This window comes from Dermochelys coriacea, chromosome 1, assembly GCF_009764565.3.
Source record: "Dermochelys coriacea isolate rDerCor1 chromosome 1, rDerCor1.pri.v4, whole genome shotgun sequence".
NCBI lineage: Eukaryota > Metazoa > Chordata > Testudines > Dermochelyidae > Dermochelys > Dermochelys coriacea.
The window spans coordinates 116,971,500-116,992,836 of NC_050068.2; the positions used below are offsets into that span (position 1 = coordinate 116,971,500).

At 40.9% G+C, this 21,337-nt stretch overlaps 1 protein-coding gene across 2 annotated transcripts in view; it reads right to left on the reverse strand.

Annotated features, from left to right (window-relative positions):
- Nucleotides 1–19,305, reverse strand: part of IL1RL1 (interleukin 1 receptor like 1) — a 37,075-nt gene extending 17,770 nt beyond the window's left edge. The window contains exons 1-6 of one of the 2 annotated variants that reach the window (XM_043513787.1): nt 19,093–19,305; nt 7,020–7,090; nt 5,520–5,718; nt 5,017–5,191; nt 4,759–4,927; nt 207–278 (exon numbers count right to left, since the gene is read on the reverse strand). In XM_043513787.1, the coding sequence (XP_043369722.1) occupies nt 207–278; nt 4,759–4,927; nt 5,017–5,191; nt 5,520–5,718; nt 7,020–7,083 (679 nt within the window). In that variant the 5' untranslated portion in view covers nt 7,084–7,090; nt 19,093–19,305. The remainder of the gene's footprint in view (nt 1–206; nt 279–4,758; nt 4,928–5,016; nt 5,192–5,519; nt 5,719–7,019; nt 7,091–19,092) is intronic. The other variant, XM_043513832.1, reaches the window with a different exon arrangement.
- Nucleotides 19,306–21,337: the final 2,032 nt, after the last annotated feature.

Here is a 21,337-nt window from a genome sequence, read left to right on the forward strand (position 1 = left end):
TCCTTGGCCTCTCTCCTGAGAATGGCCCCAAGAGTGTTAATAAATGCCCCAATACCCCACTAAATGGAAATAACTTTCGGTCACTATGGAAGTCTAGTAATCTCAAGGTGAAGAATTCTATCAATAATATTGTTATCAATCCCGAGTTAGGCAACCCACTGAGGAACATCATTTAAAAATTATTAAGATAAGAAGTTGATACATACCAAACGCCACTTGTATTACAGCATTGTCTGTTGGATACTGAATTTGGGGAGGTATAGGTGAAGAGACTTCTTCTGAAATTAAGGCAAAAGGAAAGCAAGAGTTAGACAACCTTACCACATTATCATTATAGTTTGCAGTGCTAACCTTTTAGCATTGCAGAGGCAGAAATGCAAGCTAACACCAGAACACCAGTGGTCCATATATTTACTAGAATTATCTGACTTTACTCCCAAGACAACATCCTTTGGAAAATCTGCATATTTGTATTAAATGCAAAGGTTGTTTATTAATTTGTGTTGCATTTTTACATCAATATTCATAAACAAGGGGAAAGAAGAAAGAGTATCTTTCTAAGGCATGTTGCTTTAGCTACTTGGTGGAGAAGAAAAGTTAGTTATGCACTTACATGTTTTCTCCCCTGTTTACATTGCTCTTTAGTAACATTTAAAATCTTTTTTAAAGACAGGATGGGGAATTCCCTCAGGCAGTTGAGCAAGGGACCATTGCCCATCACTTCAGCTTGGTAGATTCCTTTTCCTTGACCTTTTAGCAGTGATGTCACTTGTCCTTTGGGGTAGTTGGCAATTCAGATATCCATTAATAATGCTACTGACATATTTAAAGGTCCACATTTTCCAGTGTGCAGGCACAACCTGTGCACAGCTGCATACCCCTGACTCCAGCTTTCACAGAGTTTAAGGCCAAAGATCATCTACCCCACGGGTGGCAAACCTGAGCCTGAGAAGGAGCCAGAATTTACCAATGTACACTGCCAAAGAGCCACAGTAATAGGTCAGCAGCCCCACCCCCCTAACAGCTTCCCCTACCCCCTCACTCGCAGCGCCTCCTGCCCACTGGCAGTCCCGCCAATCAATGCCTCCCCCTCCCTTCTCACAACTCCCGATCAGCTGTTTTGTGGTGTGCAGGAGGCTTTGGGGCGGGAAGGGGTGGAGTGGGGGCAGGACCTGTGACAGAGCTAGGAGTTGAGCAGTGAGCATCCCCAGGCACATTGGAAAGTTGGCGCCTGTAGCTCCAGACCCAGTGATGGTGCCTCAACAAAGAGCCACATATTAACGTCTGAAGAGCCGCATGTGGCTCTGGAGCCACAGGTTGGCCATGCCGATCTAGTCTGATCTCCTGTATATCACAGGCCACCAACGCCACCCAGCCACCCCTACACCAAGCCCAACAACCAGAATTAGATCAGCACATTAAGCCCTCAAGCAATGGTTTAGCTACAATGATGCATGAGATGCAGTCGTGCTTGGGCCCTTAAGGTTTTGGGTTCCCAACCAGCAGAGGCCGCTATATCTTAGGCACCATTGTAGTTATGCCACAGTCTACACATAGGCAGACTAGGCAACTGACTACCAGCTGGTGGGGGCTCTGAGGAGTAGTAAGCAGCCCCCAGCTGAGTCACTCGAGAAGCATTCCCACCTCCTCCCCGTGGGCTCCCCATCCCCAGTGTGGGTAAGATTGCAGCTGTGGCCATGGCTCAGATGCTGAGCAGCTTGGAGCTAATCCTGGTGGCACTGCGAGCACTGCTGAAGCGTCACATTGCACCCTGTCCACACCTGCTGCTCCGTGCCCATCCCCCATACGGCCTGCTGCCCCAGCAGAGGCCACAGTGGTGGCTACTTCAACAGTGAGGAGCTCAACTGGGAAGCTATGAGAGAGCAGACTGGAGGTTGCTGGGAGACAGGCAGGGGGTGCAGGCTGGGATGAGAGGGGGGTGTGGAGGTTCCCACTGTGGATGAGCTGAATGGCTCCAGGGGAAGAGTTTCAGGGGATGGGGCACCCCGCCTCAAGGGGTGGAAGCTAAGGAGGCCGGGGAAGAGATTTCGGGGGGGAGATGAGGAGCAAGCCCTGATCAGAATTAATTGGTTTTCACTGTAAGAATGTGTGTTTCTCCTAACTAGGCTAAATTAACTGGTGCACTCCAGCTCCTGTGCAACATTTTGACAATGGAAAACCATCATCAACCTGGTTTGATAAGCCAGCTAAACTGGGTTTCTGGAGTGGCCCGAAAGTAGCTGAAGCATACCAGTAAATCTTGCCCCATCTGAGATAGGATCAAACCCTATCTGACTAGTGAGTGTATCTTAGAAGTCCATAGAAGATGTTACAGATATTGGTGGAAGATGACTTTTTATCTAGGTCAGGTAACATTTCTATTGTATGGAAACAGCTATAGCTTAAGGGCCTTACTTAGACAGTAATGGAAAATGGAGTAGGAGTCATGAACTTTGAAAAGTGCTGAAGAGGCAGTTGTTGTTATACTAGGTTTTGGTTTTCTAACTTAATAGCAGCATGGATCCTGGTGTTTGGTTTCTGGAGACCACATTTTCAGGAGTGGTCTGGAAATTGGTGATAACACTTATTTGCATTTAATTCACAGTTGTGTGATTGGCGAATGCAAAGCAAACGCTCTTCGTGTGCAAATTGCCAAGTATTTCCTTGGCAAAATTGTGGATTCAGGATTTGGGGCTTAATTCCCCATTGCATTCCTCCCCTTTGACAGCAGTATAATAACTCCATTCCTTTAGTTCCAGCAGAGATGCACCAGCTTGAATCTGGAGTAATACAATATTGACTAAAAGAAAAGGAGTACTTGTGGCACCTTAGAGACTAACAAATTTATTAGAGCATAAGCTTTCGTGAGCTACAGCTCACTTCATCGGGAAGTGAGCTGTAGCTCACGAAAGCTTATGCTCTAATAAATTTGTTAGTCTCTAAGGTGCCACAAGTACTCCTTTTCTTTTTGCGAATACAGACTAACACGGCTGCTACTCTGAAACAATATTGACTAAAGCTCTTGGGCTTTTTGACTAACTGCATGCCTGCTCTGGGTGTGGTTTGTTAGTGGGAAGTCTCAGAATTGTTCTTGCACAGATCTTCCATTAGCCTCTATTTACTGGTAAAATGTTAGGTTTAATATATGGGTGCTGTATCTTACGGTGACATCACACACGAGAACTACCAACATGAGATCATCTCTGCAGGGCTCCTGCACTATAAAATTTAGCACTGTACTACAAATAAAAATTTTGTACAAATGTGTAAATAATGTGTAGATAGCTTGCAAAAATGTGTAGACATAGTCCGCATATTGTGTTTGTGTATTTATGGATAAGTTGGATATGTTTTGATTTTCCAAGAAGATAAAAGTAAGCAAAATTTTAGATTTCAGTGTTAGGAAGGGGTCCCTAATCTATTCTTGCACCAGGACCATCTGGGGCCTTGCTACGCCCTAAAGGATCATGGGTATGTACTGAATGTACTGGACTGGTCCCTCAGAATAGGTGCTAACTACTTATGCTAAACAATCTGTTCCACCTTGCATTTTGCTGAAGCTGGGAGTACCTTTCCCAGACCTGAAGAAGAGCTCTGTGTGGCTCAAAAGCTGGTCTCTCTCACCAACAGAAGTTGGTCAAATAAAATATATTACCTTACCTACCTCAACTCTCTAAATGATTGTGTGTCATAATCAGAAAACACGAGGTGCACCAGTGCAGTGGCAGGGAATTAGTTAAGTGAGATATGCCCAGATGATCATTGCAAGTGAACCAGGCCTGGTGCTGGAGAAACAATCTGCCCATTTGTGCTGCCATGCTGACCTGGGGGAAAAATCTTTTCAGACCCTATATATGACAATCAGTTAGACCTTGAGCATGTGAGCAAGACCCACCAGCCAAGCACCTGAGAGAGGAGAGAATGCTTGGTACCATCTCAGAGCACCTGTCCTCCCTCTCCAGTGTCCCATCCTCAGCTGTGGCCATCTCTTATACTTCAGAGGAAGAAGAAAAAAAAATCACGCCACATTCCAATGAGGATCAAAAACAAAACAAATTCAAAACCTCAAATGTGGCTGCAAAATGGAATTGTTGTCCAATCAGCTCTGTCCTTGACCATGGTCACAACACTGGGCCCCCTTGATAAGACAGCAATCAAAAGTGTACCCCAAATTCCACTCCTGTCTCATGAGAGGCCCCCACACTTTCAAAATAATAAAGACTCATGCATCTACTAAATTCAAAACACATCTACAAAACTCAAAACACTTCCCTCTGTTCATATTCATCACCTCAATTTTGTCTGAGTAGTCTCTCATATACTCACCAAACAGCAAAGGGGACAGAATGGAACCTTGTGGCACTCCATTGAGGGAACCAAGCAAGCAAGTTCTTGCCTCCAGAAATGAGCACAGCCAGAATAGCCCCAAGAACAGCAACTTTATCATCACATCAAACAGCCAATGTTGTCAGAGGCTGCTGCTGGGAGATTTAATGTGATCACAAAGCACAGTTCAGAGCTAAGGCAGTGTTGGAAGGCAAAGAGATTATTATGAGATGGAGCCCAACCTGGCTCTGTATCTCAACTTTCTCCACCCACAAAAGTCTGTTGTAAGCAGCTGGTCACAAGCTTCATCATCAAGGAGCAAAAAACTAGTGGAGAACCTTTTTCTCTTTAATTATACACACAAAATTCACTTTGTTGTAGCAAGGCATGTAGTGATCCTTATCTTATTAAGCAGCAATATGACCATCTTACCTTTAACTATAAAGGGTCTTGTCGCTGATACATTATATACATTTGCACTGTGTGTGTAGGTAAAATGGCAAGTATAATGTCCTTCGTCAGTTTTTTGGGGATGTTTAATAAAAAGATACTTCTCTCCCATTAAATATTTTTCACGTGGTCCTTGGAGAACTTTGCAGTCCTGAAAAATAAGACATTTTCATCACTTGGCTGTACGCAACTTGGAATAATAATCTGATTTTCATTGATGTTGTTAGTGTTTTTATTTACCTTATACCACTCGACAATAGTAGCATTCTCATAATTGTCAATCGTAGGGCAAACAATTCTTCCAGAAGTTAACGTTCCGGTTTCATTTGGATAATTTATGTGACTTGGGAAACAAATTCCTTGTTTGTGTGGATACACCATCACACTCACAGTGTACTGTTTCTTATAATTAGAACTTAAAAAAATAAAAATAAAAACAGATCAGACACAGAGGGCTGTGGAATATTTCTAGGGATTAGCTAGAAATAACCTACAATTTCTACTGAATATTATTTTTGCTTTATAGGTATGCACATGATACTGTATTTCTCTTGCAGTTAAAAATGTGGGGGAAATGACCACATAAAAATAGCAATTAGTATATAAAAGTTTCAGGGATTCAGATGGATACCATGAAAATAAGTGAGATTATATAGATTGGGATTATAACTATCCATCTAATTAAAACAGACATCTGTGCTTATTATAGCCTTAAAACTTGCGTTTTTCAGTGTTCTGCTTACTAGCATGTAACACAAGTGTAGTTTCCCGAGTCCTCTTTTGATGTTGGCAGAAACCAAAGAAATCGCCCAGAGGAATGTATCCGTCCACCCCCTTCTGCAGGAATGAGCTGGTTAGTTTGTGTGTGATACCATTTGACAGTCCTATTTTGACAGTCTTGGGGACACTTTACAATCAAAGCTTCGTCTTCCATTGCATGAACTGGAAAAGAAGAAAATAAAAAGTTCCCAATCCTGGCTGGAGAAAAAATACATGGCAAAACTATGGGTAAAATCCTAGCCCCATTAAAGTCAATAGGAGTTTAGACACTGACTTCAAAGGGGCCAGAATTTCACCCTGTGAGTATCTGATATTTTACACATTTTTAATAGGAAAATGCAATAAAATTTCAGAAGGAGTCGTGCTGTTGTATGATCATTAATGCATCATATCTTGAGACATTCTTCATGGGACAGTATGATGAGGTATAATTTAGACCGGGTCTACACACAAAACTGTACCTGTGTAACTCATTTTAAACCAAGTTAGTTAAACTGGTGCAACTTGGGGAGGAAGCCACTCCTATATCAGTTTATACCTGGCTTATGTCAGTTGCACCAGGTGGAAACTAAGCTGTTATAAACCAGGTTTAAAGTGATATAAGAGTAACCACACAGGTGGTTGCATCGGTTTAACTAAATCAGTTTTAAATTGAATTAATGCAGTTTTCAGGTGTGGATTAGCTTTTAGTACATAAGTGCAAATCCAAAGTGACATACTCTTCTCATTAACATATGAGCATACAGCACACCCATTGCTACAAATGCTTTACTTCAAGTTCAGATTGCATTTGTTAGTGCAACATGTTTCCTATGAGCTAGAAAAAGGAATTTAGGCTGGATTTGGTATGAAACTAAATTACCAGAGCACATTATAGTGGACAATAGGATTGCTTTATGGTTGCAATGGGGGCCTAGAATAATAGAAAGTTATCCTTTCATAAAGCACCTTTACCTTCCACCTGCATAGCTACCAGAAGCAGACAAACGAAGCTTAGGCCTTGTCTACACTGCCATTTTACAGCGCTGCAACTTTCTCGCTCAGGGGCATGAAAAAACACCCCCCTGAGTGCTGCAAGTTTCAGCGCTGTAAAATGGCAGTGTAGACAGTGCACCAGTGCTGGGAGCTGCACTCCCAGTGCTGGTAGCTACTCTTCTTATGGGGGTGGTTTTTTTATAGCACTGGAAGAGCTCTCTCGGAGTGCTGGTGCCATGACTACACAGCCATGTTAAAGCAGCACTTTAATGTTGCTAGTGAAGACATATCCTTAGTTTAATATCTCAGAGACGGGCAGTGGTTGATGTATTTTAATAACCTTAGGTAATACTATCTGGGACTAATTTTAAACTGTGCTTGGTGGTTTGAACTAAGCCAGCTAGTTTTAAGTAAAGTGTCCATTATTTGGGGACTTTCAAGTTATTTCTGTAGAAGAGACAGTCACATATTTGTAACATGAGACTTACATGATTCTGATGTCATGGAAACTGAGAGGAAAGTAGATAGCAGGATCAAGTGCAGAAGGCCCATCACGGTTCTAAATCAAGAAATAAAGAGTGGGATTTTGCAGAGTGCTCTCTTACTGCATCCACAGTACTATCGCTGCAGTACAGATAAAGATGCACATCGATTAAGAGATAACAGTACAGGGGGATGATAAACTGAGTCATACGGGCTGCTGACTGTATAGTATGCTAGTTCTGCAGAATGATTTATAGCATCTGCCTCATAAGCTAATATGAGAGTTAGATTATGTTGACACTGCCATTACAGTGTTAGTTGCTTACAGTAGTGTTCTTAGCCTCTGTTTGCCAGAAGCTGGGAGTGGGTGATGGGGGATGGATCACTCAACGATTGCCTGTTCTGTTCATTCCCTCTGAAGCACCTGGCATTGGCCACTGTCAGAAGACAGGATACTGGGCTAGATGGACCTTTGGTCTGACCCAGGATGGCCGTTCTTATGTTTTTGAAAAAATTATTCATTTTTGCTGATTTTCCCCGAGATTGGTCTTTGTTAAAAGGTGAATTTGTTCCAAAAGTTTGAGCAAATCTATTGAACAATTCTTGGCTTATCCAAGCATGAAAAATATCTCGGTATTCTAATGAAGGCCAAGGTTGTACTCAACCCCATGCACAGATGCATAATAGCAGGTAAGGCATAAGAAGCCTCCGACTCTTGTGCTCGTTATGCAGGATGGTGTCAGCCTCAGCCCTTGCAATCACCTAAGCACAAGAACTGTGCAGGATTAGTGCCATTAATGGCATTAAGGAATCCAAAGAGGAGGTGAAGACATGGCCCAAACAGATGTGCAAGGAAGGGAGTGCACACTGCACCCTCTTAATGGGTGTAGCAGCAGACATACTCCCATTACATATGGTACCAGAAAGTTCCGGAGACTTCACAATGCCTGCTAGAATTCACACTGAGCAGCGTGGCTCAGCACTTCCCCAACCAAATACTTTATTAGGGAAAAAATGATGTAACTGGTATTCGTTTGTGGAGATTTGCAAATATAGCCTTTCCTTAGCTCAATCCACACACAGAGGGCATGGATCAGCATTTACATCGCACTCCCTATCAGTGCCTGGCCCGGTGCAGGGAAGCTGATGATCCAACCAGTGGATCAAATTCAGTGATGAATCCTGGTAATGTGCCATGTGAGGCACATTGCACATACACTAGGAAGAAGAATCCAGACAACATCTCAGAAGACAGCATAAGTACAATCCAGCTAAACTAAGCAGCCATAACAGTTTACTGTATTCGGCATTTCTGTTTTGTAAGAAAATTTGACATTTCATTTGACATTTTTGAAATTTCCTACAAAACAGATATGCCAAAAAAACCTCTGTTTTGGAAAATTTAAAAACTTCATTTCAAAATAAAATTTTGCTTTCAACATTTATCTTATATTTTATTTTACCATTTTTTGTGACATATCCAGTAATAATACCGCATAATATGACATGTCACAACAACTTCAAGTTATGTCTTAATATAATTGGGAAGCCACATCTTGCATCTGTTGCAGATCAGTTTTCAAGAGAACCCTAATTCAGAGTGAATTACAACAACTTAGCTTGGAGATAAAGAAAGCAGGAACGATATTGGAATAGAGGTAAGTAACATACTGCACGTGTTAAGTACTCTGTCTTTACTACCATGCGACAAACTGAGGCGCCTACCTCAGGTTCCAGACTGTTGGGGGACACCACTAGGACCCAGAGTGCAGAAAATTGTGTCTGCTGCTGGTGCATATGTATTCTCTCTGCTCTAGATGCACAGAGATGGTGGAGTGCTGTGCTGGAGGAAGGAGGGCACAAGAGACATAACAGGCAGGCAGGAGAAAAGGAGAGACGGAACAACAGAAAATAGCAGCAGCTGCAGGGAGAGAGAGAGAGAGGAGGAGGAGCCTCTAATGTACCTCTCTAGCACCCCCAGGAGCCTGGACTGATTTACACCAGCTTCTCAGGGAGCTTCCTGTTTCCTGCTGCTTCCCTGAACCCACTTGAGGAGAACAGGCAGTCAACTGAAGTAGTAGGAGCCAGTTAGGCCCTTAAGATGCTGATATCTTCCCTCACTCAGGCCCTGCTACCAGCCTGCTTATTTGTCCCCTTCAATTGAGTGTTGAGCAGGGCCGGCTCCAGCATTTTTGCCACCCCAAGTGAGAAAAAAAAACAAAAATACCTTGCCGCCGAACACGGAGGCGGAGCGATGGTGCGGCCGACGAATTGCCACCAAGCGCGAAACACTCTGTGACGGAGCGGCAGCCGAATTCTTGCTGCCGCCGAGGGCAGAATTGCCGCCCCAGAGCCCAACATCCTGCCGCTCCTTTACATTTGCCGCCCCAGGCACCTGCTTGGTGCACTGGTGCCTGGAGCCAGCCCTGGTGTTGAGAATCACTATAGCTGGCACAGATCAGCAGTCATGAGTGAAAGAAGAAAACAACACTCTGGGGCAGCATTCAGAAAAAGAAAGCAAGCAAAGGAAGCTTTTCTATCTAAACAGAAAGGAGCTCTCCTGAGCTACATAGACACAAATGTTCACAGGAAGCCTTCCGGCCCCAGTGAGGATGTGAGTGGTGAGGAGATGCCTGATCTTCCAGTTAGTCAGAGTGCAGGTGACCTGGCAGCTACTGCAGCATCCATATCTCCATCTCAAATGGATATAACCATGCACATTCCTGAAGAAAAGTGTAGATCAGAGAAGAGTGTGCTGAAGGCACAAGAAACAGCTGCTCCTGAGTTTACTTCCTTAAGTCTAGATGATCCAGGACTCTGGACCGACTTGATCAGTAGCCTGAGGGACTTCCTTGTACTTCATGGGCCACAGCAAGTGAAAAACTTCATGTTCCCCAAAGACAATGAAAACAGATGTTTCCATCCAACACATTACTGGTGTGAAATCCCCAATGGTGACAAAGTGGAGAGGCCATGGCTTATATACTCAAAAACTCAGAATGCTGCATACTGTTTTTGTTGCAAACTCTTCCAGTCTAATGTTCCAGCCACATTGGATTCTACAGGAACAAAGAACTGGAAAAATCTGGCTAGAAATCTGGTGTGCCATGAGAAGGCAGCAAATCACCAGAGAGCATTCCATAGGTGGAAAGAGCTTGAGATGAGATTAAGGTTAAAAGCCACCATAGATGATCAGCATCAGGAGAAGATTGCATCAGAATCTCTTTACTGGCAAAATATTTGGAAAAGCCTCATTGCCATTGTGAGAATGCTTGCTACCCAAAACCTAGCACTGCGTGGCACTTCAGATCAGCTGTATGTGCCAAACAATGGAAACTTCCTTAAAATTGTGGAGCTGATGGCTGAGTTTGATACTTTACTCCAGGAGTATCTAAGAAGAGTCACCACCTGAGAAATGTACACACACCACTACGTTGGAAAAACAATTCAAAATGAGATCATGCAGTTACTGGCAACAAAAGTCAAACAGAAGATTGTGGCAGATCTGAAGTCAGCAAGATATTACTCTGTTATTCTGGACTGCACACCTGATATCAGCCATATGGAACACATGACTTTAATAGTGCGTTTTGTAACAACAACAGAACCTAGTGAAAATGTCCCTGCAATGGTGACTGTCAAAGAGGATTTTCTAAAATGTATTGACATTGATAATACTACAGGAGCTGGTATGACAAATGTGCTTCTTAAAAAGCTGGAAGATACAGGAATTGCGGAAGCTGACATGAGAGGTCAGGGCTATGATAATGGTGCCAACATGAGAGGAAAGAACAGAGGAGTGCAGACATGGATCCAAGAGTTAAACCCTTGAGCTTTTTTTGTCCCATGCATTTCTCATTCATTGAACTTGGTGGTCAGTGATCCAGCATCAACTTCTAGTGAGGCTGCTGAATTATTTAATGTAATTCAAAGCATCTATGTATCTTTCTCTGCATCAACTCATCGATGGCAAATTTGGAAGCAACATCTGGGAACATCCTCTCTGACACTGAAACCACTGAGTGCTACATGATGGGAAAGTCAAGTGGAGGTGACAAAGCCTATCAAACACCAGATTGGGAAGATAGATGATGCCATAGTTGCCATTATGGAAGATAATGCTACAACAGGAACTGTTCATGGGAGAAGGAAATGGAATCTCCAGAAACATACATAACTTCAAATTTCTGTGTGGCTTAGTGTTGTGGCATGACATACTGTTTGAAATAAATGTTGTAAGCAAGAGACTCCAAGGTGTTGACCTTTATATATCTGAGCAATGGAACAACTGGACAAAGTAAAGTCATACCTACAGTCTTACAGGTCAGAGGAGGGATTTCAAAATGTTCTGAAAAGTGCATGGAAGTTGACAGAGGAACTTCACACTGAAGCTATTTTCCCACCCATTCAAGAATACAAGAGTCACCGAAGAAGACGACATTTTGATTACGAGGCACAGGATAATCCCATAAGAGACCCCAAACAACAATTCAAAGTTGAATTCTTTAACCAGGTGCTAGATTGTGCAATACAATCAGTTGAAGAACGTTTCATGCAGCTCAAGGAACACAGCAGTATATTTGGGATGTTGTATGATATTCCAAAACTCCTCACTATACCTGAAGAAGACTTACATTAGCAATGCAGTGTAGAGTGTGTAGACTTACACCAGCAATGCAGTGTAGAGACAGGGTTGACACACGATGACATGCACGATATTGATGCAAGTGATTTAGGTGATGAACTGAAAGCCCTTTCAAGATACATTTCAGCAGGATCAACTCTAAAGGCTGTTCTGGCATATATGTGCACAAATAAGATGACCACGCTCTTTCCAAAAGCTTTTGTTGCTCTGCGCATACTTCTAACACTTCCTGTAACAGTTGCCAGTGGAGAACACAGTTTCTCCAAGCTGAAGTTAATAAAAACACATCTATGCTCCACAATGACACAGGAGAGGCTGATCGGCCTTTCAACCATCTCAATAGAGCATGAGCTGGCCCAGACTGTGGACCTTCAGGAAGCAGTTCAAATCTTTGCAACCAAGAAGGCACAGAAAGCAGCACTTTGATTATTCAAACCGATAAAAATGCCAGTGTTTACTATGCAGACAAGAAAATTTACATTTGCTGTTCAGGCGTCTGAAAGTTAAGTGTTACTTAAAATTTTTGAACAAGGCATTTTAAGTCGTTAGTTCTCCTTTATTGGGGTAGGTAGCAGAGCAGTACCATGAGAGGAGTAGAACAGGAATAAGGCAGAATTGAGACCTTTCAAAGTTTTGGCCCAAGTGAGGGGGCATCATTTGAACTCCCCACCTCAGGTGCCAAAATGTTCTGGGCCGGTCCTGAGCCTTTTATTTAAGCGACTGTGATAAATGAAGCAGGGCGGGGCAGGGAGTGGTAGCTCCCTTTTATGGATACCCAGCCAGCCAGTAGCTATAAAATCCCTCTTGGTAACTGTTCTCTAATTGCTCTACCTGTAAAGCATTAAAAAGTCTCATTGCTATGCATAGGTAAAAGAAATTGAGTGGGCACCTGGCCAAAAGAGCCAATGGGAAGGCTAGAACTTTTAAAAATTGAAACAAGACTCCCTTTTGTCTGTCTGTTGTTGTTCTCCGGGGACAGGCAGACAGGACAGAGCTATGCTGTAAGAGCTTGGGCCAGGTATGAAAAAATTATCAGTATCATACCTAGAAACTACTCATTTAAAAAATCCAGATATATAAGTAGATCAGAAAATGTCTATAGCTTGTGGATTCCTCTGTGCTAACCCCAGGTGTTTTTTGTTTTGCTCATAACCTTTAAGCTCGACTTCAAAACAACTATTCTTAGTGCTTAATCCTTGTAGATGCTTTTTTAAAACCTAGCAATAGCCTAAGTTCCCAGATGTATTTTCTTTCTTTTTTTTTAATTAATAAAATTTACCTTTTCTAAGAACTGAATTGGATTTTTGTTTCTTAAGAGCTTTGTGCACATGTTGTTTAATTAGCTGGTGGCAACAGCTGATTTCTTTTTTTTCCTTCTCAGCTCTTCCTTGGAAAGTGGGTGAAAGGGCTTGAGGGTACCCCACAGGAAGGAATTCCCAAGTGAGCCTTCCTGGTCTCTCAAAGGTGTTCTGCACTTGGGTGGTGGCAGCATCTACCGATCCAAGGTCATAAGAACATAAGAACGGCCATACTGGGTCAGACCAAAGGTCCATCCAGCCCAGTATCCTGTCTACTGACAGTGGCCAATGCCAGGTGCTCCAGAGGGAGTGAACCTAACAGGTAATGATCAAGTGATCTCTCTCCTGCCACCCATCTCCACCCTCTGACAGACAGAGGCTAGGGACACCATTCCTTACCCATCCTGGCTAATAGCCATTAATGGACTTAACCTCCATGAATTTATCCAGTTTTCTTTTAAACCCTGTTATAGTCCTAGCCTTCACAACCTCCTCAGGCAAGATGTTCCACAGGTTGACTGTGCGCTGAGTGAAGAAGAACTTCCTTTTATTTGTTTTAAACTTGCTGCCCATTAATTTCATTTGGTGGCCCCTAGTTCTTATATTATGGGAACAAGTAAATAACTTTTCCTTATTCATTTTCTCCACACCACTCATGATTTTATATACCTCTATCATATTACCCCTTAGTCTCCTCTTTTCCAAGCTGAAAAGTCCTAGCCTCTTTAATCATTCCTCATATGGGACCTGTTCCAAACCCCAATCATTTTAGTTGCCCTTTGTAATGCCAGTATATCTTTTTTGAGATAAGGGGACCACATCTGTACACAGTATTCAACATATGGGCATACCATGGATTTATATGAGGGCAATAAGATATTCTCCATCTTATTCTCTATCCCTTTTTTAATGATTGCTAACATCCCATTTGCTTTTTTGACTGCTGCTGCACACTGCGTGGATGTCTTCAGAGAACTATCCACAATGACTCCAAGATCTTTCTCCTGATTAGTTGTAGCTAAATTAGCCCCCATCATATTGTATGTATAGTTGGGGTTATTTTTTTCCAATATGCATTACTTTACATTTATCCACATGAAATTTCATTTGCCATTTTGTTGCCCAATCACTTAGTTTTGTGAGAGCTTTTTGAAGTTCTTCACAGTCTGCTTTGGTCTTAACTATCTTGAGCAGTTTAGTATCGTCTGCAAACTTTGATACCTCACTGTTTACCTCTTTCTCCAGAACATTTATGAATAAGTTGAATAGGATTGGTCCTAGGACTGACCCCTGGGAAACACCACTAGTTAGCTGTCTCCATTCTGAAAATTTACCATTTATTCCTACCCTTTGTTCCCTGTCTTTTAACCAGTTCTCAATCCATGAAAGGATCTTCCCTCTTATTCCATGACAACTTAATTTACGTAAGAGGGACCTTGTCAAAGGTCAGAGAAAAGCTGTAACTTTGGGAGTTTAATACAAACCTGAAGTAGCAAGTATTAATTTTTAGAGTCCTTGTGGGCCCTCCACGTTCTGCACTCAATGTGCCAGAGTGGGGAATCAGCCTTGACAGCATCAAATATTTTCAAACTAAGCTACTGCATTTTTTCTTCATCTAATGCTATGCACATGCCAAGCCTGAAGTGTAAAAAAAAGTTGGTTTTGAGTTTTTAGAGCAGATTGAAAAGCACCATTTTTATATTTAGCTATCTAGCTAGACTTTTTTTCCCCTTCTTCCAAACTTAGTAAGCTCAATAGCAGACAGGGGATTTTTCTCAGACTTTTTAAATGTGATAATAAAAATCACTTCTGAAATTCGAGCAAATATGAGAGTTTCAATTTATACAATACTTTTTAGGGAGATTCAGAAGCAACAGAAAATATAAGATTTTAGAACTAAAGTGTCATCTCAGTCTCAACTTTATAGCGTCCCTGCCATCGTGCAGTAATAAAAGCAAACAATTTGTGGGAAATTTTTAGAAACCATTTAGATTAGTGGTTTTCAACTTTTTTCATTTGTGAACCCCTAAAAACTTTCAAATGGAGGTGCACACCCCTTTGGAAATTTTAGACATAGTCTGTGGACCCCTGGGAATCAGCAGACCACAGGTTGAAAACCACTGATTTAGATCATTAGCTGAACATTTTCAGACAATTTTAATTAGATTCTAAAGAGGAAAGCAATCTCTTCTCAGGCAATTTTAGGCAAATTTCATAGATTTTTCAAAATCTGCTTTTTCTACACAATAAATATCAAAACACTTCTCTTTGTTCCTCATATTTTGTTTGTTTGTTTTAAATCTTATTTTTAAAGGCCTCAGTTTGGCAGCTGGATAATTCAGGGAATGCAGAGCTTTCCACCTCTACGTTACCTCAAATCTGAATCCAAGTGGGGGCTCTGATCCTGCAAACACTTACGCATGTAAGTAGTGCCATTGACTTCATTCCACAACTGAGGTCCAGTTTGGTAGTAATTTTAAACTGTTGCCATTTGTGGAGTCTTCCTAAATAGGGAAATGTAGCCCCATATTCTCCAGGGAAAGAAGAGAGACAAATATTATACCCATTAGTCATAATAGCCCAGATTTTCAAAGCTATTTAGCCATTGCTGCGCTCATTGTTGCAATGCCTAACTGATTTAGGAGCCTAAATCTAACTTTCAAAAGGGTATGCCATAGGCTACTGAGTGCCTAAATCCCTTTTACAAATGAGTTAGGTTTTGTGACATTGAGCACAGTAACACCTAAATAGTTTTAAAAATCTGGACCTATTTGTTCATCATTTGAGAGAGACTGAGAGTCACATAGATGAAAAGACACCCTCCGGTCTAGTAATAAAATGGAAGGTTATCAAGAATATTGGAAATTATATAGGCATGAAGCAGTTCAGAACAACTTTCCTTCTCCTCCAAATCCGGAAATGTTTTCTTCCAAGTGAGTTTTTGTGAAACTCTTGGTTCTGTGTCCATAACGCATTTATCCCAGTGAAAATGACAATTGTTTTACTACTTATTTTAGAGCTATTTTGTTAAGCAAGTGTAAACCTAAACAAGATGACAAAAAATAAAGGTAGCAATCTGCTTTTTAAGAACTGCACATATTACCTGGATTAAGAAATTGTCCAAACTCAAACTCTCTTTCCAATTTCGGAGAGAGAGAGAGAGAGAATGTGTGTGTGTGTGAGAGAGAGAGTGACAAGAGGGTGATATGTGTGTGACAAGATGGTGATGTCTGTGTGTTTGTGTGTGCACAAGCAAGCAACAATATGATATGCCATAGGTAGAAGGTAGGGTTTGAACCTTGATGGAAAATCATGAGCACTCACAACTCTCAATTTTTGAGAGGTAGCATTGGCCATTTACTAAAAAATTCTAAGCTTTCATCTTTAGAGAATGAAATTTATATCCCTTAACATACATTCTTCTTTATATAAATTAAGGAATATTTGCCTTGCAAAAATTCTGTCTCTGGACACATAATGCTGTAACAGAAAAGGGTTAACTAGGACTTGGTCTATACTTAAAAGCTTTGCTACCATAACTATGTTGGGTAGGAGTGTGAAAAAAAATCACTCACCCCAGCCAATATAGCTATACCAGCAAAACTCCTCGTGGAGATGTAGTTATACTGATAGAACAGTGCTTTGTAAGCATAGCTAATATCATTTGATCAGGTGGTGAAGCTCTGACAGCAAAAGATCTTCTTTTGCCAGCATATACTGCATCTACACTAGGGTGCTTCGCTGACATTACTATACTGGCAAAGACTCTGTAGTGCAAACAAGTCCATATGCTTGCTGCACTTCCTTGTTCACATTAAGAGTTTAACTTCAAAGCCGACTTCACACTAGTTGAACACTACTTGAATGCCAACATTATCCAAACAAAAGATAACCAAGCTAGAGTCAACAGGACTGAGAGCGGAGAGAATGCACAACTAGCAGTTGCCCTAATTTGTGCACTGGCCAGGACTTGGAACTGGCATATCACTAGCATCAGGGGTCACATGGAACCAGATGTGACAACTAGATTGCAAAGGAGGCCCCTTGTTCCAAGGGTATTTCCTAGAGAGGCTTTTGGGTTTGTGATCAATTTGCACCAGCAGAGTGGGTGCAAAATAGTCGCATTGCAAGGATAAATTCTCCCCAAATAATTTTAGCCACTGTGTTGCTTCTTCACTACATTCTTAAAACTCATTGTATGTGCCTTGGCAACAGTTTTCAGCAGGATCTTGATTCATGTACAGCATATGTTGAGCTATAATAAGAGAAGTATTTTTTTCAAACATACTTTTTTCAGGAATTAAAAAAAAACAAAAATTGATTCTGCTTCCAGTTTCCATTGAAGTCAATGGCAAATCTACAAATGACCTCAATAAAAGCTGGATCAGAGATTAGCACTGTTTAGACACACTGATGGACCTGGCAATATGGACCTGGTTCTCCAATACCTTATACCTTGTGCTATTATTTACACTCATGCAAAGTGTGAGAACAAAGCAGATGTAAAATGCTACCATTTTCATTTAGTAGCATGTTACATCCATTAGGTACAAGTGTTTGCACAAGATACAAGGTGCGAGGAGACAGGCCCATGGTTCCAGAATGGCAAGAATGGGCAAATGACTCCTGTATCTTGGCTGAGGGACAGAGGCAGCCTGATTTGGGACCCTCAAACATTTGTGGAATCTCTTAAAATAGTGTGATGTAGGATTCAGGCTATGTGGCAGTATTGTATATTTACAGGGCAATATGATCCCCCACCCACAACTTTTGCAGATATATTTGGAATGTACAATATGTTTAAAGTAAAAACTACCTAACAGTTTCTTGGAAAACCACTTATGCAGTAGATTTATTTCCATAATATCCTTCCAAAAATGTCAATTTTCTAGATAAAATAGCTTTTCCTGTAATTCTCCAGCAGCTTTACTGCAACTTTCCTTCGACCCTGATAATAAGTTCCGTGGTCTGAAGGAAGAGATATACCTTTATGGGCTCAGTTCTCCAAACCTTTACCCATGTGAAGGAGACTTAGTATATCCAACATCTGAACACACAGGAATGCCTTCCATTGTAGCATATTTCTCTGAATAGACATGTCAGACCCTGTAAGGTGCCAAGTGGCAGCAGCTGTCTTTGATTTCAAAGGCAGTGAGAATGCTCAGGATCTAGTTATTATATTATAAAGAATAGTTGTCTACCAAAGTAATTTTGCTCCCCCAAATACAGCTGTGTTAACAAACACAATTATCATCTGTTTTCCAAACTTGCATATTGGCAATACATAACGGATATTATTTATAATATTGTTTACAAATATGACTAAACATAACATGCATACACTTCATACTAGCAAAAACTGACAATTAATACTATAGTAATTTACTCATTCACAATGTTTTATGACTTTGATATAAAATACCAGATGATACCTGTAATGTGAAGAAATCTTAGAAGCCTTCATAATGAGCACCCATTCATCTTTCAGATGTTATTTTCACACCATTAGCAATACACAATGCTTTCACTCTGACAGCAAATGATGCTTTAAAATAATGAGCATAGCATTGGACTTAGTGCCAGGAATAGCTCTCAAGGGAATCAGTACCTTCCACATTAGTCAAAACTGTAACTGTATATTTCAGCAAGCCCAACATTCAAATTAACAGTTTTTAATTATAGTGCCGTACATATTGCTGTACATAGTGTAGTAATGATTACTTTTGAAACAGGCAGGTATATCAACATGGAAAATACAGTGCTGCAAAAACCAGTTGCACACAAGAAGCATCTTTCATATCTTTGAATTGTAAATAAATGTTCATCTCAGGAAACTGAAGGACAAATGCTAGTTTCAAACTGAACCTCATTTCAAGGGAGGTCATTCATTTTAGTTCCAAAGTTACCTGTATTTTAGACAAATTTGGAGTCCCTCACTTTTCTTTTACTCAACATTGTTTACATCACAAATAAAGAATCATGTAAATGAGATTATACAATTATTCATGCCAAAGGAATGGATCCCACAGAATGTTCAGTTTCCTATATGAATTATTTTTCTGTGTGTGATCTTTATTTTGACTCTCCATCACACACAGAATTACATTTAAATTATAATATAGAAATTGAACCTACCAGTTGGACAATTCAGAATGGAGAGAATCAACTGAGTCTGTGTGTCTTGTCCTCCGCTTTGATTCCTCTATTACAGCACATGCCAGAGATTAGTGGAAACTTTATAAACTTGCTTCTGCAATTCATGCCTGTAGGAACAAGATATGTAACCTCATTTCAAGGCACCTCCCACTGCATAGGGTTTATCAGGTAGTAGACACAGAAATTGTTTTGGTAACCAGTGCCTATCAGATGTGGTCTCTGCTACTAGAAATAAATATATTTCTTAAACAACACTGCATTCATTATTAATCACTATGTGAAACACTTAAATCAACTTTTTAAAGCCTTTGGATTATAATGTAATAAGCCTGCTGGCTAATTCCAGTGCACCCTTCCCCAAAAACATCTGGCAGAAAAGGACAGAGATGCATTTGGTCAATAAAAGGCATTGTATGATTCACTTTCATTAACAACCAAAAAGAAGTGACAGATAAAGAACACTGGGAACCAAAAACATGAACTGAAAGAGGGTGGAGGGAACACAGAAAAGGAACTTGAGAAAGTCTGGCCAGGCAGCAAGGCCAAAGAAATGACCAGAGGAAGAGCTGGAGTAGACCACAGAAAGGAGGCTGCTGACTGAAATCTCTAAAAAATTTAATCAGAGACCATCAAATCTGCAAGGGTTTTTTTTATGTGCAACAGTTTGGACTTCTTTCTGTGAGCCCAATCCTCCAGTGACACCAAAACCTCCTCTCGGAGTGCCTTGGAGATTGTTCTTGTATCCTACCAGGAAGTTCTCCCTCAGTTTCCTGTTCTCTTCTTAACAGGAATTATTAATTCAAGTACCTCTGGGGCTGTTTATGCTATTCATATCTCACCCTCTCACCACAAATTAATTAAGGCTTTTCATACATTGTTTATTTAAAGAAATTCTATAAATAAATAAAGGAAACATTTAAGTGCCACAGATGGGATATATTAAAGATAAAGTTCCTATTAAATGACAGGAGTACATAAGCTTGAATTTCCAGGAACTGGTTCCTGACAAAGCATAATGACTTGTTACTAAAGCATCTTGGCAGTTCCTTAATGTAGATGAATGACTGGAAATGAATTTCTTGCTGATCTATGTGTATTAAGGGGCAGATCTTGATCTGTAAAGCTCCTTTGGCCTGGATTTCTCTTCATCCACCATTCAGAGGTTTTAGTAGCAAAACTGAAGAAAATATGGAAGAATGGTATTATTCCCTGCATTTTATTCAGATATAAAGAAAATGCCCGAATGTTAAGCTATTTAACAAAAATCACCAATTATGGATCTAGAAATACTTCAGCCTCTAGAATTAAGCTTGGATTCTTCACAGAGTATATTCATTAAAATGTCTAGTGACCTTTTTGTTTTGAAGAAAATAATACTTCTACCTTTGCTATATTCACATGGTGGGTTATAAACTGAGTTTGCAGCAGAATTGCTTACATTGGAAATAGGGCAACACAGTGGCATTTAGTATTTACAGGTATGTTCTGAGTTTGGTCAGTCACAAGGAATTTTGGGGACATTCTGCAGTCAACCAATACAATCACTAAAAGGAATGTCTCAACATCACCTCCTTTCCAGAAACTAATGCTGTTTCCAAAAACCCATGAAGTGAGATCCTTTAGCCTAAACCGTGCCAAGGAACAAGTCCTGAGTCTTTGTTCCCACCAAGCTGTGTGTTATGTAAGAACCAGGAACAAGGAGGCAGAGTTGGCTGTTTCATTTGTTGGGGGTTTTTTAATTTAAGTCCTAATCCTTTTTACAGTGACTATTTTTATTCTTTTTATTCTGCTTGTATGTGGTGACTGGATTGACCTGCTAACAAAAGAAAGGTCGTGCTTATCCACACCCAAGGCCCATCAATGCTTGTGATTTGTTCCCACAAAGGAGACCCTCAGGTTTTATTTTTGGAAGAGTCAGTTTCTAACCCGGTTCCTTGAGCAATCTGTACTGTAGCACCCATCTTAACACCATTCCCATCTTAACTCTATTCCAAGACTGACATACAAGATGGACACACTATACAAGATTCAGGCCTGGGGTGGGAGACCACCTGCATTTCGGGTTAGATACAAACAGCACAGCAAAATCTCCCCCTCACCAATTCCTCTTTGGTTCAGGCTGTACCAAATAGCAAGCGGGAGGCAACTGTGCCAAAACTGGCCCAATAGTATCATCTAGCCTCTAGTCCACACAAACTCTACAGTACATTACACTACACACACT